Source organism: Cottoperca gobio, unplaced genomic scaffold, assembly GCF_900634415.1.
Source record: "Cottoperca gobio unplaced genomic scaffold, fCotGob3.1 fCotGob3_387arrow_ctg1, whole genome shotgun sequence".
In the NCBI taxonomy this organism is placed as follows: domain Eukaryota; kingdom Metazoa; phylum Chordata; class Actinopteri; order Perciformes; family Bovichtidae; genus Cottoperca; species Cottoperca gobio.
The window spans coordinates 25,775-48,801 of NW_021166979.1; the positions used below are offsets into that span (position 1 = coordinate 25,775).

Here is a 23,027-nt window from a genome sequence, read left to right on the forward strand (position 1 = left end):
GAAATGATTGTATCACACCCGACTGAAGGAAAGTTGATTAAACAAAAAGCATCATTTAAAACTCCACTAATGGTCAGATCATTGGCTTAACATGGACGTTTTCGCTGTGACAGATTCAGAAACAGAAAGTTCTGAAGAAATGTGCCTGCTGATGTTTGATGGTATTCTTGCAGCCGGCACTAACCCTCGTAGTTCAAGTACATCTTGAAGCGTAATCTCTACTAGATGTGTTTACTTGTGTGATAAAGTTTTGGGCTCAATTGCTATTTAACACTGTAGAGGCATTTTCTACACTCTTAAAAGAGGACTTTTCATTTCAACTCATCTCTGCTTTGTCCCTGGTGTGTGTGAAGATGTTCATCACTGTCGCTGCATGCACGGATGTGTTGAAAACAGGTTCTCTTTTAAGAATGTAAACCGTAGTCATAGTATGCTGTCCTGTAGGACAAACTTTAGGCGGCCTGAACCTCGCTAATTCAGTCTGGAATTGCACTGATATATTTAAATATAACATTTCAGTAAATTACAGATTTGATCCAGCAATTTCAAATCCCTGCATATGTATCTGAAATTAGCCACAGCGTGGTTGTATTGGTTCAATAACAATCTAAGTGCAATTGGCAGCCTAACCAAAGCAAAGATGTGTGTTTCCATTGTGTGTGTGGTATTCAGAATAGAAATAACAGGTAAAAAGTGCTTTATTATTATTAACTTAGCTATTGTGTTGAAGGTAAGTTCATTAGTGTTAAAAAAAGGTAAGTTTTAGAGTTTTTTCGTTCACTTGTGTCTGAATATATATTTATAGATAGATGAGTTTCTTGCCTATTTTCCATTTATAAAGTAGATTACGACCAGTGTCTGACTAAACTTCTCCCCGTTCTTTTGCCTGTCTCGCCATCCATTATTTGTCCCGTCACCATCCGTGCACCAATCAGGTTTCCCTGGTCGGAAGGGAGAAAGAGGAGACCGGGGTTCCCAGGGCCTGCTGGGATGAAGGGAACCCCGGGACTGCCCGGCGGCTCTGGATCACCCGGACCCAGGGGACCCCCCGGACCTCCAGGACCTGGAACTAGAGATGGAATCCCGGGATCCCAGGAAGGAAGGGTAGGCTGGAGCTGCTGATCATCACAGTGGATCTTCCTTACTAACATCTCTTTACAGAAGGGCTGTACAAAAATACATTTGATCATATTCTTATTTTTACAATTCGAAGATATATTCTAATTTAGAATACTTGTTGACAGCCCTACCTACACTGACAACAACATTTTGATTCTGTGTATTTCCACAGGTGAGCCAGGTTCCTAGGACTGGTGGGTTTCCCTGGACTACCAGGTCGTCCTGGATCCCCCAGGGTTTCCTGGAGGGAAAGGACAGCCTGGAGGGCCTGGAAGAGAAGGACTCCCCGGCGGTCCCGGATACTTCGGACTGAAAGGTAGACTGTGCTGGGCTGCAATCACAGGCATTGTCACAACAGGCCAATACCAGCAAAGAAGAGCAACCGTCAGTCACGCTAACATTCATGTGTTTCTACTTCTGCAGGTGAGAGAGGATACCCCGGGCTCCCCGGCTTGCCCGCTCCTCCTTATCGATCAGAGTTTGTGGAGAGAGGAGAACCCGGATATAACGGAGGCAGCGGCCTTCCTGGCTTCCCCGGACCCTAGAGGTAGCCCTACTTCCTGTTTATCTTTCACTATTGACATCTGATTTGCCATGTCTTCTCAGTCCTGCATTTCTGTAATTAACGTCTCGGATCTATGATATTCCCTAAACCATATATCTGGGAGAGGAGGGGATGAGCTGATGGGGATTTGTCCTCCATGTTGCACCTGTAACCCCGACTCTGTGTCTGGTTTCAGGGGACAAGGGTCTGTCAGGTCTGCCTGGTCGTCAAGGTCTGCCTGGACTTCCTGGTTACGCTGAGCAGAGTAAAGGACAGCCGGGACAACCTGGGTATCCCGGGCAACCAGGAGGTCCTGGCTACCCCGCACCGAAGGGAGAACCTGGAATCATGGGATTCCCCGGCATGTCTGGACCAAGGGTAAGAAAACACACACACCGACAAACATGCTGCAAGTTCAGCCAGTGAGACTCACTGACGGCTTCTTTCAGGGTGATGATGGTGGACCTGGTTTTCCCCGGCAACCCTGGAGAGTTTGGTCGACCCGGTGGCAAAGGTGAGAAATATCAGGCCATGCACACCACAAACCATCCATCACGTGTATTTATGAATACATAACTCCATGTTTTGTTCCTCAGGTGGACCCGGAGAAAGCTTTGGTTATCCTGGAGGTGCAGGATCTAAGGTCAGCCGGAGAGCCAGGCTTCCCAGGTAAGACTCACCATGTTTACCCTTATCTAAATGTAAATGTACTTCCTCTGTAATGACCAACAGTAGCTCCTTTCAACTGCTTTTAACAAAGATTGCTAAAAACCCATTTATTGTTTGTCTTCAGGTGGCCGTACCATTGACGGTGCCCCCGGTGATAACGGCTTCCCAGGAAGTCCAGGTTTCCCTGGAACAAAGGGAGGTCCTGGTGAAGGAGGACGGCCTGGATAATGGGTGAGAGAGAGACCGCTTCTATGACAAGCAGACACCATCAAAAGGGAGTCACATTGAGAGGAAGCCACAGTCAGATAGTAACATATTTGCCTCGTCCCTTCTGCAGGCTCCCCTGGATTCCCCGGGCCGAAGGGCCAGTCCGGCTACCCAGGAAGAAGAGGAGGAGATGGGTCTCCTGGTCTGCCTGCAGGTCCTGGAGGTCCTGGCGCCAATGGTGAGAGAAATATGTTCTTTCTTATAGGGCTGCACCGAATAGTTTGAAGCTTCATTCATTTACATTCAAATTCTAAATGAACATGCCAACGCAGCATTTCTATTTTTATCTTTTTAAGTCCTTTTTACTCCTGCACAGTTGTAGATACATATATTAGTATTATACTATTAGTAGAATTGTATTCCAGTGGTGGCTGTGTAGGATTGTTTCCACCTCGTGTGATCCAAACATTCGTTCTCCGCACACAAAGGGAGGCACGGCATACTGCACCTGTGTTAACTCACCTTCACTTTGTTCTGTTTCTGCAGGTTTGCCCGGATCCCCCTGGTTTGGATGGACTTAATGGACTTGGTGGACCGAAAGGTCTCCCTGGAACTCCAGGCAAGGACCTCATGACACCACAGCTGTTCCTCTAACGCTGTAGGCAGTCTGTTTGAAACAGTGAAGGAGTCTGAATAGAGTTTCCATTTCAAACTGATGGACATACAATGGTCACGATGCTGGCCAAGTTTTTTCTATAGCGACAAAGATGTAGAACATTTACCTGCTCAAACCTATCTGACCCCGTATATATGAAACTATGGGCAGCACGCTTTGTCTGCACAGTCCACAAGAAGATGAATATACAAGAGACATAATTACTTACACAAGACTGCTGCAGTTTGCAGATTTTGGACATGAACTGCTGTTGAACGTTTTGTTGTGTTTGTATCCAGGTGGGAATGCAGGAGGTCGCCCAGGTGCCGCTGGTATTCCAGGGTTCAAGGGAGGAGCGAGGCGTCTCCTACCAGGAGGTCCAGGCTACAACGGGCCCGAAGGGAGAGAGAGGAGATTCAGGTGCGATAGACTATAGGGGAATTAAAAATGCTGATTGAGTATAAATTAAATAATATAATCATGACTATTTCGTGTGTGTGTGTCAGGTGGTCCTGGGCACCCAGGGTTCCCTGGTCTGCCCGGACCCCCTGGTCCGACTGTGGGGTCTGATTATCCCGGACCTTGGGAGACCCCGGCCTCCCTGGACTGGATGGAGAGTATGGTAAATACATTTTCTCAGTCACTTCCCTTGACCTGATATCCTTCCTTTTACTTTCTTCCCTCTCCGTTTCTATCCGGTCCTGTTCTTTCCTTTCCCTTTATTTCCTCTCTTCCTAAACCTCTCCCCTCCTCTGTCCTCCAGGTGTTCAAGGTCCTCCAGGTCCTCCCGGGCCGCCTGGTCCAGGCACAGCCCAGGGAGACAGAGGCGACCCTGGCTCCCGGGCTTCCCTGGCTCCCCCGGCAGGAAAAGGAGAATCAAACATCCCCGGAGGCCCCGGACTCCCCGGCAGCCCCGGCTTCAAAGGTGAGTAGATAAAGAAAGATATTTTAAGAAATAAAACAAAAGTATTTCTCTGTGTTTAAAGATAAAGTCAAACATGGTATTGTTTGCTTTTCAGGAGGACGAGGTGAGACGGGTTACAGCGGAGGTCCTGGTCTCAAGGGTTACCCCGGTGACTCCGGTTACTATGGAAACAAAGGATCCAAAGGATTACGAGGTAGGAGGTTTTAAATCTTTCCACAGGTAGAAGTGGATTGTGATGGTGCAGGAAATGAAAGCAGTTTACTCCTCCTTCACTTTCACCCTGTATTCACTTTATTTTCACACACACTTCCCTCCTTCTCTTTCTCCATCCCTTCCTCTCCAGGGCGTCAGGGTCGTAAGGGGATCCCTGGAATCGCACCTCGTATGATACCGCAAAACTTTGAGCGACCCTACGGAGAAATGGGTTATCCCGGTACAGGCGGAGGCTCCGGTGGGCACGGAGAAGGCGGTCAGCCTGGAACGCCCGGACGTTCAGGTCAGTAGTGAAACAGTCGATCTAAATCACATGGAAACAATGTGTTTTATATATTGTTTGGTGGTTATATGTCTGTGTGTGAAGCTAGGGCCAAAAGACTTAGCTTAGCTTAGCATAAAGGCTGAAAGCAAGTATAAAAGGCTAGCCTAGCTCTCTAAAGAATCTGCGACGACTACAAGAAAATGAGAGGTGGTATTATTGAGTTTCAGAGGTGCTGGTGAGCGGATTCTGTTGTCTTTGGACACTAGCTAGCTGTTCCCCCCTGTTTCCAGTCTTTATGCTAAGCTAAGCTAACTAGCTGGTGACTGTAGTTTCATATTTAACAGACATATAATGTGGCATTGATCTTAACAGTGTGATGAACAACCAAATGTTTTCCGAAAACATAAATTATACGTTCCCCTATATGAGTAGATATAATATGTTTATAAAGGTTGTAACAAAGTAAAGTACAGTTAACGTGCTTTACAGTGCACAGAGACACAAATATAATAAATATGAAAACGTCTCTCTGGACTTTTGGTCACGCTTGTGTCAAACGCTCTCCCGCTGCAGGTTCTAAGGGTCGTCCCGGTCCTGTGGGTAAACTTGGCAGGACTGGATCTACTGGTTTTCCCGGACCTATCGGTGACGCCGGACCCCCTGGTTTCCCTGGCCCCACTGGAGAACAAGGTCAGACATTGAAATGCTGTATATCACCATTACAAAGAATTAAACCGTCCCCACTAACAGCAATTCCAACATCTGCCCTAATTTCTTCTTGTTTCTTCAGGTACTCCTGGTACAACCGGCCGCCCTGGCTCTCCGGGCGGCGTCGGCCGCAGTTACAGCATCGGCTACACTCTGGTGAAGCACAGCCAGAACGCCCAGGTTCCCATGTGTCCTCAGGGCATGGCCAAGCTGTGGGACGGATACAGTATGCTGTTTGTGGAGGGACAGGAGAAGGCACACAACCAGGACCTCGGTATGGAAACCTTTAATCGTGATCAAGCTAAAACAAAGCTGCTGTTACATCCTGTCTGCCAACACTTCCCACAGTGGAAGCTGGAGGAGATATCCTACACATGTCTAATATACGTATGAGTATACTAAATACTGGAATAGTGACGCTGCTCTGTCTTTTTGTCTTTTAGCTCAAGAGTAAGAACTTTTTATCCTTCGTAGCTGAAATGTGAGGATGTGAAATGAGTGACTTAAAGATGTTTAATATAAATAAATATGATTTTTGTTCCATGTTGTATCAGATAAGAAATGTTTTACTTATATTTTCTTGCCCTTACTTTTACCCATGATGTGAAGACACCAACTCCCATGATCCCACACTACTTCAAGACGCCACCAAAGGCTTTTGTTATTGTTTGGATTTGAATGACATATTGATTTAAACTGATTGGAGTTCACGATCAATAAGTGTCGTCCCTCTCTCTGTCCTTGTGTGTCCAGGTCAGCCCGGGTCGTGCCTCCCCAGGTTCAGCACCATCCCCTTCCTCTACTGCTCCCCCAACGAGGTCTGCTACTACGCCAGCCGCAACGACAAATCCTACTGGCTCTCCACCACTGCGCCCATACCCATGATGCCCGTGGCCGAGGAGCAGATACAACCTTACATCAGCAGGTACTGGCACCCACTTAGCACTGCTTGTATTTTAAATAAAAGTATCATACATGTGCGTGTATTAAATGAAGCTCTCCTGTGTGAACAATCCAGGTGTTCTGTGTGTGAGGCTCCGTCTGTGGCTGTCGCGGTCCACAGTCAGGACATGACCATCCCCACCTGTCCCCCCGGCTGGAGGAGTCTCTGGATAGGATACTCCTTCCTCATGGTAAGACTATAAACAACCATGTTCTCCAAAATTCCCTCTATTTGACAAAGTTAAATAAAGTTCAGCAAACAGGAAGTGATGCATTTAGTTTTCCTGCAGCAGCAGCATCGGTCTGAAGTAAATACTTACCTTTCGTCTTCTCCTGTGCAGCACACAGCAGCCGGCTCTGCGGGCGGCGGTCAGTCCCTGGTGTCTCCCGGCTCCTGCCTGGAGGATTTCCGCGCAACGCCGTTCATCGAGTGCAACGGGGCCAAGGGCTCCTGCCACTACTTCGCCAACAAGTACAGCTTCTGGCTCACCACCGTACAGCCCAGCCAGGAGTTTGTCTATTCGCCAGCACAGGAGACCCTGAAAGGAGGCCAGGAGCGCTCCAGAGTCAGCCGCTGCCAAGTCTGCAGCAAGCTCTTGTAGTAGGAGGAGGAGCGGGAGCGATGGAGGTGATATATAAACACCTCAAAGAAAGAAAGAAAAAGAGGCGTTGATGATGGCGGATGAGATGATTTATAAAGAAATCTATAAAAGAACACATGACTGACTGAAAAGAAGCTTCTCTCCTGCTTCTCTGGTGGTTTCAGAAGCGAGTCGAACAACATCTGCTCAGTTTTCAGAGTGTTTGATCCCTTTTAGGAACGAATGGCTTATTAAAAATGAAAAAAAGAAGCGTTGGAGGGAGGAAATGCAAAGAGAAGGGCTCCAATGTGATGGCTCTTCTCTAGATTATCACTGACAATGGTGCTATTGTTTATGTTCTTCGTGTTTTATTTTGTGTCTGTTTTTCTCGTTCACGCTTCTGGTGAGAATCATTCTCGGCTACCTCGGAGAGCGCCACCCCTTTGGAAAGCACTGCACCGCGTACACATCAGGGCCGGACGTCTGCTTCAGATAAGTCAGTTCAGTCGAGTCAAAGTTGGTCTTAACTTTTGTGAACTGATGTAACTGAAGTAGAATCCCCTGATTCTGGTTCAAACACTCATTTTACGCCATTACATTTTGCTTCTTTGGTATTTTCTGCTTTGACTGCAGTGATTTAATCAAATCTCCGATATTGCAGCTTCCACGTAAGCGTTTTCAGAACTAGACAAGGTTAATTTTAACGTTTTTTAATATTTCAAGCAAGTTACAATTCTCTACAAGTCGGTTGTCATACAGAAACTATTTTAAACCAGTGGAGACCTGGAAGTTAGGAAATCTAAACGTGTAAAATATGACTTCTTGACCCTGGAAATAATAGTTGGTCAAAATGATGGATTTTTATGATGGATTTTAAAAGCAAAGCTGCTCGTGAAGCGAGTGAGTAAAGAGCATTCGGACAAACTTCAGGAGCTTTGGAAAATGCTCAGCGACATTATAATCTATTCATAATTTGCTGTTATTGTGCAAATACGTGCGAAATAACCAGCACAGTCCTTTAATTTGACATTCTTCCTGTTTCCTACACCTATGATTTCTGTACATTTCATACTATGACTCTATGGTGCTACAATACCCTGACAGTTGACTTGAAAGGCAACTTTTAAAATATTAAACTGCATGCAATAATAAAGGAATAAGTAGCTCTTTTTCTCTAAAATGCTCAAACAGAACCTCCGCAGCAGCTGACTGTAGTAATGAATGACCCCATTCATATATATTGCACTGATGTGAACTCACATGGGTCAGAACAACAAGTCAAATCCACCTTCATATGCTTTCATCTTTACGTTGTGACCAAACTAGTGTTTTTTTTTACATCACCCTTCACTCACACTAAATGTGCAACAGGAAACCAAACACTCTGATAGATTGTTTATTATTGCTGTACATAGTGCTTACTGTATTTCCCACCAAAGTATGTTGGAACAAAAGTCTATAAAGTTATTAGGTCTTTGTTTTTTTTTTGTTTTTTTCCAGTCGATGTGTCTTTGCTCTGTCCTTGGATAAGAAAGAGGATGAAATTGCTTGTTTTCTGTCGATAAATGTAGATTTTGCAGCCATGTTTATGACAGAATTGACTCTTTTTTACATTGGCTTTGGTGTGCGATGTAATTAAAGGTCTCCTCTGGTAACATTATCCTTGGACATTGAAAGCTACTGGGTGACTTGTAACCACTATGACCACTGTGTCTAGCACATAGCTCTGTCTCTCTGCTGGTAGCCCTGATTTTATTACTATGTCACATTTTACTTCTTCTTTTTTTATTTTTCTCTTTTTTTTTGTCAGCCTTTGTGGTTTTGTAATCTAAATTGTAATTATTTTACTTAAATCATGATACTATCCCCTGGTTTTATTTACTGAGATGGGAGGGAATGGGAAGATGTGTACATTAAATATTATGAATAAAAAACAAATGCCTTTAGGATTATGTTTTTATATGGAAAATATATTCGCCACTGATGATTTAACAGACGCAACAACCGTTTTTACTGTCTGTTTGGTCTTTACCCCATTTAAAAAAACAAAAACAAGAGCGAACTGTAAGTGCCTGGAGACAGAAAAGAAATGCAGTTTTCCTCAAAGAGGATCCATAACAATAAAGTGGTAATAACCTGTCTGTTACTGTAATGTGTATTTCTGTGCTCACACACTTTGAAATAAAGTCTCCAAACTAACTGAGAATATTTAATGCAGAATGATTATTCATAAAGCAATGAGGTATTTCAGTATTTCCACGGGTGCAGCAGGTGTTGTCTTAATGTAAGAGAATATTACATGTGTTTTGTTGTGCTTAAATCAATGTAAAGATAATGAGATGGATGTGTGCTTGGCAAAATCAAATTATACCAAATTAAAAACATTTACACCGTGTAGCTTGATCCTGATTTGCAGTCCCATTACATGGAACGTGTTGAAAAACATAATTACGTAAAAAGATGGATAATATAATATACTATACTAAGATATTTAAAACAGATGTGTACATATTTGCAGAAAGTCATGCGACATAAGATTTATTTAGTAAAGAGTGGCATGAAATATCATCACATAACCTCGATACCTATTTTTAATCCTATTATCTTCAGGAAAATAACAACAAAAGTAGTTTTATAATTATAATTAGAAGATACTATACATTATAATGTCGACTCTTCAATCACATTTATGGGATAGTGAGTCAAAGTATGAATTTTCTCAATAATAATTGCGATATACTAAGTCATTTATTTATTTTTATAATAAAATACATATGAATTTTAAGATTTAAGATTTTTAATTGTTAAGTATATATCGTGAAATGTTCCAAAATCCCAGGTAGTGCACAATATAAATATAGAAAAACATATAAAAAGTTAAATAAACAAAGATATCAGTGAAATATAGCAGAATGAGATAAATATACAAAATAATAAACATATTCAAAATACTTAACATGTTTAAAAGTGATAGTAAAACGTGAAGCAAACAGTGGAATAAACATGTACGTTAACTCCTGCACTCCTGTCTTGATTTGGATAAGGAAACAAAACTCTTTAATAGTTTTATTTTTTAACTACTGGGTGTTTTCAGAACTGCTGTAATGACACCTCCGGGACAGCAGGGGGCGACAAACGGCTTCAAACAGAAGAAGCCTAGCATCACAACAACACTGCTAGTAACGTTAGCTCAAAGAAGAGCGAAGTGTATTTTTTTCTGCTTATTGGGAACTTATTAACAGGTGAGTCTTTCAACTGACAGTCAACAAAGAGTCTAACGTACTTGTTTAGTTCATGTGCATGTTTCTACAATTGTTAAATTACATATTAATCGGTCTCAGCTGTGCGTAAACCGTTAGCTTGCAAGCTAGCATTAGCTCCGCTAGCTTCCTTACGTTAGCCATCATTCTTATCACCTGCTAACGTTTTATTTTTAGTATATTATATGAAGTTTCTGCGTGGAAAGAGTCAGATATCTTATAGATATTATTGTGTTATAGTGATTAAATGTTGCTGCCATCGTCATCACTGCAAGCTAGTTGATGCTACAGTTAGCTGACTATTACACACTTACAATATATAACGTTAGCTACAACCACATTGGCTAAAAGTGGTTTATTGAGATGGTTTTGTAATTTAAAGGACCTTTTATGGCGTTGCTTGCGAGGTTTATACGTTTATACGTAATGTTTGATGTGAATAATGACATATACTCGTATGCTCAGGAGAAAAGGTAACTAATGTACAGAGAAATAATCCCTGTAGCCGCACAAGGGCACAAATAAGTACCGATGAATAGAACAAATAAATAAAAGAATGATAAGGTATACCTCTTCAAACTAAAACACGAATAGAAGTACACATAGAAACCATACACGAGCATTTAAAGACAACATTACTACGTTGTGTTGGTCTCTATTAATACAAAATATAATGTAATAACCAATATAACAAATTAAGTATAACACTTTACCAATATTATCATAACACTGTCATTACTGTGTCTTTAAAAACTGACATTATACAAATTTGAGGTTTACAGCACAAATTGTGACTGATATCAAATGCATTGTGGGTAACTGGTGGAAATTGTAGCAGGTTACACTAAATAAAATACATGCTTACATTTGAGAAGGGCTAATAATCACCAGCATTGGGATTATTTCTGACACTGAAACATATGTCCTGTTTTTGGTCCTCAATGCAGGTACGCTGGAATTTTCTGATACCCACTCGGACATGTCATATGTCTTCATCAACGACTCGTCGCAGACCAACGTGCCTCTCCTGCAGGCCTGCATTGATGGAGACCTGCCTTTCGCCAAGAGGCTCCTGGAGACGGGATGCGACCCCAACATCCGTGACAACCGGGGACGCACCGGCCTGCACCTAGCCGCCGCCCGGGGGAACGTGGACATATGCCGCCTCCTGCACAAGTTCGGGGCAGATCTGCTGGCGACTGACTATCAAGGAAATACAGCGCTGCATCTGTGTGGTCATGTGGACACCATCCAGTTCCTGGTCTCCAACGGGCTGAAGATCGATATCTGGTAAGAAATGTAATGCTAAACTGCATCTCTAACCTCTTCAATTTTACACTTGGAACTTTTTCCCAGTTGAGTCGGGGAAAAGCTGTATTTGGATCTTTGGTTAAGCTCCACCTGAAACTCTTGTGCATAGTTTAATGCGGTGCTACACAGTTTATAGTTTGGTTTGTGCGGTCCATGCGATGAATGGATGTAAATGAATTTGCAATTTCAGTGGTCGTCTTCCGACAGACTGACTCACTTCTCCATCTATCAGGTTATTGTTGACGCACAAACTGGTTCTTCAGAAAGCCAATCAGAACGGCTGCTGGATACGTTATTATACGGGACTACTGGAATCCTGCTATAGAAGCATTCCAAGCTAAGAAGAAACACCACACTGAGTGAGTTAACATGCACATGAGTATTCTGCTTTTTGCTCATGTAAACACCTTGACCTAGTTTCAGAACCCTGGATACGCCCTTATCCTGAGGTTACGCAGTCGCTGAGATGTTCAGGAGTCAAGAAACGTCAGAGACCTGGATACTGTTATGATCATGTGTACAGGGATACGAATAACCATCACAACCTGAATACTATTCTGAAGATCAAAACTGACGGCGGATACTCAAATGGTTCTTTGAAAAGCAAAGAAAACAGAAGAAGTTGTAGTTTAATGAGTCATAGAATATATTGCAGCTGTGCCCAAAAAGGTCGATTGCGTGTGTAGTGCGCACCGTTACCATAAACAGACACACAGGAAAGCACAGATGGCTTGAATAACACTCTGCGTGTCTTTACTTTCTTTGTCATGCCTTGACGTTTCCAAACACTCGTACTCTGCACCAGGCTGTTGTGCAGCCACTTCCTGTCATGCACATTCGTTCATTCATTCGTGGTTGTGGTTAGGGTTGTGTGTGGCCGCTGAGATGAGAAAGTGGTTTCCTCCACACAGTTCCTGTGACTCTTCGATCTAACGTATTGTGTCTGTCGGTTGTTCTTCATGATAGTTATCTCTTGTATTTTGTACGGTGTCCTTGGGTGTCTTGAAAGGCGCCTCCAAGTAAAATGTATTATTATTATTATTATTATTATTATTATTATAGTAACCACAATGGCTCGACCCCTCTGGTGCTGGCGAAGAGACGCGGCGTCAACAAGGACGCCATTCGTCTGCTGGAAGGACTGGAGGAGCAGGAGGTGAAGGGATTCAACAGAGGACCCAACTCCAAATTGGAGACGATGCAAATGGCCGATAGTGAGAGGTGAGTGTGTGTGGTGAGCGTGTGTGTGGTGTGTGTGTGTGGTGAGTGTGTGTGTGACGAGTGTGTGTGTGGTGAGTGTGTGTGTGGTGTGTGTGTGTGGTGAGTGTGTGTGTGACGAGTGTGTGTGTGGTGAGTGTGTGTGTGGTGTGTGGTGAGTTATTATTCCTACAAGTTATAGAAACTAACGGGGAGGTAAATGAATCTGTGCAGATGTTTAGTTTCTTCATGCAGCCACATGAGACAGAAGAATGTCGACGTGGTGAAAGTTTGAAATGTGAATATTAAATAAGGAAATAAAAAGAATACAATTGAATAGAAATACAAATGTAATTCCTCTTCTCAGAGAAGCAGCGACAGGAGTTCACTTTACCCTGCAGCTGGTTCTCTGTGAAGAGTCACAGCAGAGGGAAGTTTCTGCTGTATCCTGTAACAGTGAGCTCCTCCGTCCCTCACAGTGCGATGGAGAGCCACTCTTTACTCAACCCAAACCTGCAGAGCAGCGAGGGGGTCCTGTCCAGCTTCAGGACCACCTGGCAGGAGTTTGTGGAGGATCTGGGCTTCTGGAGGGTCCTGCTGCTGCTGGTGGTCATCGCCCTGCTCTCCCTTGGCATCGCGTACTACGTCAGTGGAGTCCTGCCTTTCTCCACCAGCCAGCTGGACCTGGTGCATTGAGGGGGGGGGGGGAGGTGTAGTGAAAAGCATGGGAGAGGGAGGTAATGAAATACCTTCAGCCGTGTTCACACCGGATGCTTGTTGGTTCTCTCAGCAGTGAAGCATCATATTGTATTGTTAGCGTTTCTAAAAAGCAGTGATCCAAAAAATGTAAACTCACTGGCTCAACGAAGAAAGGTATTGTAAGAGGTGGTTAACAGGAAGTGTCTCATACTAAGAGCATGTGTTGGTCTTGTTTGAATATCGTGTAATAAATCCCCTTTAAAACCAGATCAGTTAAAGCTGCTTCTGAAATAGTGTGAAAAGATGAAGCGCTTGTTTTGTTTCCTGTGTAACTTTCCTTCGTACTGTGTGCTCTGTTACAAGCTGTATATTGCCATTGTTTTGTATTTTTTTCTTATTTGTGTGATCTTTTCAACTGTTCTTTATCAAATGTCTTCTGTATTAATTTCCCTGCATACTGTATGTTTAGTTAAAATCCTGATTCCTTGCTTTCTTTCCACATTTAATCCTTTTTGTTTGCCTTTTCACAACGGCTCAGTGAGACTTCCCCGCCCAAAGCATTGAAATCTACCGTGTTGTTGTAAGAATCATATATAGGCACAATGCTCATAACCTGTAGGCTTATGGCAGCAGATTAATAACGTTTCATCGTATATTCATTTCATCTTAATGTCCTTGTAAACCCTGTTGATTTTCTGTGCACAATAACACATTTGAAGTAAATCTGAATTTAACGTGGACAAAGAATAAAATCCTGTGTATGTCTGATTCTAACCAACGAGACGACCCATAGTGTCAGATTTCTGATTTCTTTACCTCCTATTAATATTCTTTATCTTAGTTTTATTTGGGAAGTAATCATCCTCTAAGTTTTGGAACTACAGTTCCTATAATGCTTTGGGAATGGAAACAGAAAGTATAATATTCCCATTTTTTTGTAAGAATGTGGGAAATTTACACCATTAAAAGTATGCCGAATTATCTATTAGTAGTTCCTGTTGGTGGTGTACGGATGTACAGACAACTATCACTGGTTTACTTTGATACTGAAGGAAATACTTTAAAACGTGATGATTCTCAGGCCGGGTCTGGTGTTACTGAGAGCGTCTTTTTTCGGACGTTTATTCGCGTCGGAGATCAACTGACTGAATTGTCTTTGATTTGTCATACGACCCGGGACATGTTAACCTTTTGAAATTCATTGAAATTATGACCAAGAATGTTTTCTTCAGGCTGCTGTTGTAACTGCTGCAGCCAAAGGAAGGCCTGTCCAATAATAAGGGTATTTTACCCTGTAACGTGTTACTCACATTCTGCATTGACTCAACAGAGTGCCAACAGAAGACATTTGATAAATAACAGTCGCACTCTGTTGACATTAAGCCGCATTTATCGTTGGCCAGGCTTTGGCTTTGTGAAAAGGCAAACAAAAAGGGTTAAAGGTGGAAAGAAAGCAAGGAATCAGGATTTTAACTAAACATACAGTATGCAGGGAAATTAATACAGAAGACATTTGATAAATAACAGTCGCACTCTGTTGACTTTGGCCCGCAGAGTGCGGCCTGCGCGGGCCCACAGAGAGCGGCCTGCGCGGGCCGGCCCGCAGAGGTGGAAGAAACATATTCTAAAATATGTTTAGAACTACAAATTAACTTTCTTCTTTTGATTCTTCTTTTTTAATTTGGCCAATTTTGCCATCACAAAGTTTGGCGTAAAATCCAGCCAGAAATCCCCAGCCTTTGAATTGAGGGTTTAATTCCTGCTCCTCTCTGTATTTCTGAGTATATAGTTTAGACATGGTGAGCTAGCTAGATGTTTATCTTGTCGCAAGACACACATTTATTAAGTAGACTTTCTGCATGATTTTTTTGCATGCACTTTTAGTTTAACCTATTATGTTTGTTTAAAATGACATCTGTGTGATAGGATTCTCTGTGTCAACAAACTGTCATGGTTACCCAAACTTGTTTGACAGGAGTCACACTCATCAAATCTACTGCTAACTGCTCGCACCTGTTCCTTCTCTGAGGAGCTCACTAAAGCTCACTTGTTTTGGATGGTTTTTTTTTTATGCACTTTTAGTGCTGTTTACTGTTAAGACACCAGCTGTTCAGAAGCTCAGAGAGAGAGAGCAAATAAATACAAACATTTCAGGAGGGAAACATGTATATTTATTATCAGCTTTACTTTACAGATGTATTAAATATAATTCATCGTGACGGATGTACCGGCAAACAATCACATTTAAGTTACATTCACATAATAAAAATATTCAGTCTGTTCAGCACACACTCATTTAAAAACACTCATTTTCATAAAGAACAAAAGTCTTCCCTCCGGGCCAGAGGTGAAGTTCAGATCAAAACTCAATCATCTGTTCCCCTCTTATACTCGAGGATGAGGCTCAACTTGTTGCTGTTAGAGGGTGTCTCCACATCTGATCCGCCACAAGGTGACCCATTCAATCGGTAGGATCTGGCCCCCCAGCCACAGAAAAAGAATATTAATGCGATGAAAATCCCGCCAGCTGCTATTCCAACATTGGTCCAATCTCCCATCTCTGAGGGGGTCTGTGAAGAGGGGGGCTAGAGAGAAATAATGTAGTTAAATTCAGACACTGATATGTCTACATGATATTAGGAGTTTACATGCAGGTCTATAATGTGTTTGAGTGTGGAGCTGCTTACATGCGGGGGGGTGGAGAGGATCTGGTCTGGGGGTCTCTCGATGATCAGCCTCACAGCAGCAGGATTTCCCCGCTGCTTCCTTCCATCTTTCTCTTGGGTGTAACACCAGTAAACGGCTTGGTCCTCCGGCTGAGCCCGCGCCAAAGTCAGCGAGATGTCTCCACTCAAGTACCGCTCAGGTGATATGGACACGTTCCCCTTAAAGCCCGCGCCATACCTGATCCCCCCGGAGGAAGGGTCCCACTCGATCACAAGCGCTCCGTCTTTTTCCCATCTTATAAGCTGGGCAGGTCTCCGTGCAGTCAATGAATGACAGGGAAGAGTGGCTTGTCCTCCCTCGGGCACAGACTTGTAGGATACAACCACCTCCAGCTGGGTCAAAGTCACAACTGAGCCGCCGCAGAAGAACTCAAACAATCCGTTGTCGTTATAGTTCAACTGGGTTAAGACGAGAGAACACGTTGAATGGTGTTTAATTCGGCCCTCGTAACCTGGTTGCGCCATCCAGGTCCCGTTAACAAGCTTTGCCACAGGCACAGTGATATCGCCAGTCATAAGTTTGGATTCTGTGACACCGGTGCAGTTTTTACTCGCAGTCAGTTTGACAGAGTCTCCTAATGTAGTGGATATCCCCGAATCACACTTTACAGCGATGGTGATGATGAGGAGGAGGAGAAGCGCGCAGACCCGGAGCTGTGCCATGATGCGTCCTGAGCGAGGAGAAATGGGAACGTGAAGAGCTGAGCCTGAGGTGTGACGCCCACAGCTGCACTACTGACACAACTTTCCAACTCTCCTCCGCCGCTTAGTGATATAGTGCGACAATAAGTGGACATACCAGGGGTCACTAACTGGCGGACCGTGGTCCGAGTCCGGACCCAGACGCCAACCTATCCGAACCGGACCTATAATCAATAAATTATTGAGGGATTTTCAGTGTTGACGGGTGTTTGTTTTTTAACCGGCGCAGCTTTTCTCGTTTTGCCGGCACCGGTTTAGCGTTCAGGAAACTCTCCGACCAATTACATGCGAGTTAAGCCATCCCACGTGATGCTACTCAGCCAATCAAATGTGTGTATTGCAGGCAGAAAACATAATGACTCTGAATACAGACAGATGAGAGGCGGGAAGACGAGTGAGCATACAGAGAGACAAGACCCACTTCCTGAGAAACTCTTGGAAACACTTTGGCCCACAGAGTGCGGCCTGTGTGGTCCCACAGAGTGCGGCCCGTGCGGGCCCACAGAGTGCGGCCTGTGTGGTCCCACAGAGTGCGGCCCGTGCGGGCCCACAGAGTGCGGCCCGTGCGGGCCCACAGAGTGCGGCCCGTGCGGGCCCACAGAAACTCCATTAATGGAAAGCTGTGATGGAGACTCAAGGTATAAATCTGTGTCCCAATTAAAGAACACGGAAACAGACTTTATTTCTGTAACAATGATACAAAGTATATTAATATAACAAACAATTACAGTTTAACTTACATTTAGTAAATACTCATTAGTACAATTCTAAAAAATAAAGTATTTACGCACAGCAATAAACAAAGTTAGTATCTTACTTTAGAAAAGGTGAAATAAAAGAGCAGAATGAAGCAAACTAAACTAATGAACCTGCCGAGCGATGTGTGTGTAGAGTCCTGAAACTAAAATGTGAGGTGAACACAGAGTGGAGATACTGAAGAGCAATATTTAACCACATTACCTTTTCATTCAAATTAAATTAACAACACAGGAAAAAGGAAAGAAGCATTTATTTTAAGTTACATGAGGAACTAAGTTAAGGCAAGTTTGTAGCAATAAATGTAGAGCTATAGAAACACAACGTTATAAAAGCTTTGCACAAACACAGACTGCAGGGGGGGGGAAGAGGAGAGTCACTGTCCATGAGCTTCACCACTTCTGAATGTTGTCCACCACCAGATCTAGGCGAGGCTCTGGAGCAGTGGGACTTCACACACCAGCCAAGCAGAAAAAATAAAGGGGCCACGATCAAAAACACAACAACTGATGTTATGAAGACGATTGTCAGAGTTCCCATTTGTTCCTCTTCAGCGGCGCTCTGCAAAAGGAGGAGGTGAAAGAAGTTACACTTCCAGTGTGTCCACCACATGTGTGCACGGCAGCCTGGATTACAGGAGTGCTGACTTAATGAAATGTATCACGTGTTGTAAGATATATTAGTATTTCATGTCCCTTGGGGTCCCTGTAATTTCCATCACACCATGCAAAATGTGGATTTGAGTTGTTAAACGGTGAACGTGGTGGACCACAGCCAGAGTCATGTGGTCCACCATGAAAGCACATGGCTGCAGCACAAAGACAGCACCATGAAGGGAACGGATATAAGAGAACATCAAGCTCATATATCCTTTAAATGTAGAACTAATAAGAAAAACAACATTTGGTATTGTCTGTTTCGTGTTTATTTAATGCTCGCTCTAAAGAAGACGTTAGCATGCTAACATGTCAGGAGACTTTCTTTAAAATGTGACTAAATGTGAGTGTTATGGCTCATATCAGGATGTTAAATTAAATGTTAGTGGGGTAGCTGTTCAAACATGTATCTGCAATTACACCGACAAAGAACCACCAGAGAGCAGAATCAAGATCTTTGTTTTGTGCAATAGAAGGTGCAACATTTGCAACTTGCTTGTAAGTTTCAGCACTTTTCAAAATTGTGTTTTTTGTGTGTTCGGGACAATAAAACTGAACATTGTTTTAAAATATGTTTTTGTAACTTGTCATTTCCGTCACATATTTTAAGCAGACATGCCTAACAAATTGACATTCGTACAAAATTGTGCCACTATCAGGAAGTTTTAATACACAGGATGTAGAAATATAAACTAAATATATTTCATTTTTTCTAAAAAAGTTCCAGAACAAAATGGGCCGTAGGATCACCCAACGGTGCTTTGATGCTGTGGTACCTACCGCTGGCGGCGGGCGGGGGGTCGTCTGATCCGGGTCTCTCTCTGTCCACTTCAGCCTCACAGCACCAGGGTCTCCCCACTTCTCTCGCAGGCCGTTTCTGTGCACGGAGCAAAAGTAATCCCCCCGGTCCCCCTGCAGAACCTGATCGAAAACCAGCGACCGGTCAACGTGTTTGCTGCCAGCCTGGGAAAGAGACATTCTACTCTTAAATCCTGGCCCATGTTTGACCTCTCCGGAGGACAGGTTCAGCTCCAGCACCATCTCTTTGTCTTTGGTCCACCGCAGTACAGAGTCATCGTGTTTATCAGGGTAGTAGCACTTCAGTGTGGCCGGTTCCCCCTCTGAGACTGATGCTTCAACACCTATAAGAACATCCAGCTGGATGCGACGCTCACGGCTGCCACATCTCAACAGAAACAGTCCGGTGTCCGTGTAAACTGTGCGCGTGAAGGCAAATGAAGCGCTCTGGTTGACCCTGTCTGTGTAGTCCTCGGTCGGTTTCCAAACACCGTGCTCACGAGCAGCCACCAGCCGGGTTCTGTACGGCTCTTCCCGGGAAAGTTCTGCACCGGTGGGACAGTTCTCAGTCTCTGGAAACACAGCCGAGTCTCCTAAAATCACGTGCACACATTCTCCAAAATCACAAATGGCAATATATATAAAGAGAGTGACTAGAAAGACCTGTTGGAGCCGTGACATCCTGAGTTTACTGAACAACGCCTCTGCACTCAGAGATGTGTTGTGCAGCTGGTTTCACTGCCCGCTGTCATGTTTGTGCAGAGGCCCCGCCCACATTCAGAGCACGTAAGCACGCTGAGTGACGTCATCTGCGCTCTCCTTTGTCTCTGGCTGCAGGTTACGGTTTGCTCACGCGTGTGTGCGTGAGCACATCTTAACGTACAGCCAGAGACAGAGCGGAGGAAAGAGAGGGGAGAACTAAAAACAAATCCTCTGCTAAATGTTTTACTTTAAAATGACACAATATAATTATTTATTACTTGTTAATCATGTTAAATGTCAGCTAAAAATTGTCTGCAAGCCATATCGCGTTATCGGAAGAGCCATATATGGCTCGCGAGCCATAGGTTCCCGACCCCTGGAATAGACTCTGGGGAATAATTTATTACATATTTGTGGAAAAAATCTATCAAAATGAAATGTATATTGTGATGATGTTTAGGCCAGCAGAGAAGGCCTTGCTGGCCCTGACGGCCCGCCACTGCAGATATGTATTTCCCCGTGGTTGTGCCATGTGCCACCGGGGGGCCAGTTATGACAGACATGATATTTTCTCGCGGGCCGGATATAATTGCCTTGAGTTTGACCCCCGTGCAGTAAACACTGAAACGTGCACATACATGAGATAAATAACGTAAGCGTTTAGTTTGTTTAATAAAAGAGCACCTGTTCAATTAAACACTGATACCGCTATTAGTACTCGGAGATGTGTTATTCTTAAAAAAATGCACGCATAAAGTTGCATTCAAATCTATTAAATATATGGCTCTCAATGAAATACATAAAAAAATATTTGGCTTTTATGGCTCTCCCAGCCAGAAAGGTTCCCGACCCCTGAGTTCATTCAGCCATTCTCAGGCTGCGTCTGTGTCCTGTGAGCTTTGTATCACAATCCACTCTGTATTTATACTCTCTCTGGGGGCGTGGCATATGCAAAGCGGAAAGGTAAGCGGAACGGTAAGCTCTGTGATTGGCCCTTTACTCATGCCTAAACACATAAGGGCGGGAACATATATAAAGGGGAGGACAGCGGGATAGAAGGAAACCGGAGGCCGCTTTGATTGGCTGCGACATCCTCGTCCTCCCACCTTGATGAAGACGGCACAAATGCCAGGCCAGCTCGACAGTCAGAGAGAGAGAGTTATGAAAACTGCTTTTTAAAGCTCACTAAATTGAAAAGTCGCAAGACAGGACATTTGAGTATTTGTTTTGGATGGTTTTTTTTAATGCACTTTTAGTTATTAAATCTATTATAGATTCAAGATATTTATTTGTCATGTGCACAGTTAAACAGACAGAGATATACACAATGTAAAAATAAATAATGTCTGATGCTTCTGGAGAGGGGGGGCTGAGCACTCGGCAGGTGTTAAGACACCTTTAGTCTTCTCTGCCTACACGGATGATGTGTCGGTGCTGGTTAACCTCTGACTGGTTGTCCACCCCTGTACTAGATTCTAGATATATATTTATTAATAACAGTGTTGTAAAGACACTTTTACTTAAGTAGCCTAATGCTCTGGTTTCATTTGCGAATGTGCAAAAAACAGCTGTTCAGAAGCTCAGAGAGAGAGAGCAAATAAATACAAACAACATTTCAGGAGGGAAACCATGTATATTTATTACAGTCTTGTAGTGGGACGTGAATGTGGCTGCGTCTCCCTCAGACACTCGTTTGGACTCATCCTGTCTTCGTACCCTCTCTCCGGCTTCCAAACATCCTCCCAAACAGCCACCTTCTGCTGATAGCTGCCATGGTCCAGCACCAGTGTGGCTCCTTTTACCTTGCAATGCTCAGTTGCTGGAAACTTAACTTGGTCACCCAGAATTGTATCCAGAGCTATTCCATAAGTCAGGTTGGAAATAAACAAGAGATAGAGCAATGTGAGTGTTTCCATTCTCAGGCTGCGTCTGTGTCCTGTGAGAGTTGTATCACAATCCATAAAGGGGCGGGAACATATATAAAGGGGAGGACAGCGGGATAGAAGGAAACCGGAGGCCGCTTTGATTGGCTGCGACATCCTCGTCCTCCCACCTTGACGAAGACGGCACAAATGCCAGACCAGCTCGACAGTCGGGGCGGCTGGTGTTGTCAGCCGCATGCCTCGTACTTGTCTGTGTGTGTGTGTGTGTGTGTCTCTCTCTCTGGGAAATGTACACCATTCAAAGTATGCCGAATTACCCACAAGTAGTTCCTATTTGCGGTGTACGGATGTACAGACAACTATCACTGGTTTACTTTGATACTGAAGGAAATACTTTAAAACGTGATGATTCTCATGCCGGGTCTGGTGTTACTGAGAGAGTCTTTTTTTTTAACGGACGTTTATTCGTACCCGGGACATGTTAACCTTTTGAAATTCATTGAAATTTTGACCAAGAATGTTTTCTTTAGGCTGTTATTGTAACTGCTGCAGCCAAAGGAAGGCCTGTCCAATAATAAGGGTATCAAACATAGCAGGAATGTGGTCATTTGTTTGGTCGATGAAATAATATTTAACATAATTCAGCAGAAAGGTTTCAGTATAATCTTCACACCAAGTGTGCAAACATGTCATTGTCTCAGCAAAGCTTTGAGAATTACCACACACACACACACACGAGATGATATTTTAAAATCATTTTATTGAACGCTCCAGGTATAAAGGAGGTGGGGAATCAGTACAGCAATAAACAAAGTTAATATCTTCCTGAGAAAAGTAACCAGTGACATCACAGCATGATAATCTATAAACAACCACAACTCACAATGTTTCCTTCGTTTTAGTGCAAAAAAAGTTCATTCTGAAAATGTTCAAATTGAATCTTTTTACAAAACATTATGAACCTGAACTTCTTTAAGAAACAAAAGTGCAATTTCAACAATATTATCAGTTTATCATTTACACATGTGTTACAACTCACTGATCACAGTGTGTGTACAGAGACACACACATTCAGTCACAGGTATCTGGAACAGCACTTTACTTTATGATCAAAACAACTCATCTTTACACTTTGCAAAGTCATCCCGCGGACTGGACCCTCTGCGGCCCGGGGGCCAAAACCGGCCCGCATGTTTGACATGTTGGAGTCCGCCAGAAGAGGTTCCTTATTTTAAAATTCAAATGTTGACAGGTATGCCCCCACTCCCCCCCATTCACCTCAGAACAAGGAGGTCTGGTGAACGGTTGCATCTCCACATGAGTCCCATCTGTCGGAGATCTTCCACCTGCGGGTCCACGTGACACGTTTGATTTACAGACTATCAGGCAGCAAGTGAAGAAGAGTGGAATCAAGATGATCACAGCTTCTATTATGGCGACAACCATCCAAGAGGTCTGTGTGTGCTGCAGAGGGAGACACGAGGAGAAGAACACAGAGGACGTTAGTTA

General features: G+C 43.6%; 3 protein-coding genes and 1 pseudogene across 3 annotated transcripts; 2 read left to right on the forward strand and 2 right to left on the reverse strand.

Moving 5' to 3' along the window:
* The first annotated feature begins 91 nt into the window (after window positions 1-91).
* On the forward strand, window positions 92-9,223 carry LOC115005889 (collagen alpha-2(IV) chain-like; annotated as a pseudogene).
* A 714-nt stretch (window positions 9,224-9,937) lies between these two features.
* On the forward strand, window positions 9,938-14,081 carry LOC115005894 (ankyrin repeat domain-containing protein 46). Its single transcript, XM_029427862.1, has 4 exons — window positions 9,938-10,070; window positions 11,036-11,378; window positions 12,462-12,620; window positions 13,076-14,081. The coding sequence occupies exons 2-4, from the start codon at window positions 11,068-11,070 to the stop codon at window positions 13,290-13,292; spliced, it is 687 nt and encodes a 228-aa protein (XP_029283722.1). The 5' UTR covers window positions 9,938-10,070; window positions 11,036-11,067; the 3' UTR covers window positions 13,293-14,081.
* Window positions 14,082-15,443: 1,362 nt separating this feature from the next.
* On the reverse strand, window positions 15,444-16,704 carry LOC115005893 (uncharacterized). Its single transcript, XM_029427861.1, has 2 exons — window positions 15,983-16,704; window positions 15,444-15,880 (listed from the first exon to the last, which is right to left on the reverse strand). Exons 1-2 carry the CDS (start codon window positions 16,682-16,684, stop codon window positions 15,662-15,664), a joined length of 921 nt encoding a protein of 306 aa, XP_029283721.1. The 5' UTR covers window positions 16,685-16,704; the 3' UTR covers window positions 15,444-15,661.
* Window positions 16,705-17,364: 660 nt separating this feature from the next.
* On the reverse strand, window positions 17,365-19,652 carry LOC115005890 (uncharacterized). The gene is made up of 2 exons (XM_029427860.1): window positions 18,916-19,652; window positions 17,365-18,040 (listed from the first exon to the last, which is right to left on the reverse strand). Exons 1-2 carry the CDS (start codon window positions 19,612-19,614, stop codon window positions 17,759-17,761), a joined length of 981 nt encoding a protein of 326 aa, XP_029283720.1. The 5' UTR covers window positions 19,615-19,652; the 3' UTR covers window positions 17,365-17,758.
* Between the last annotated feature and the right edge of the window lie 3,375 nt (window positions 19,653-23,027).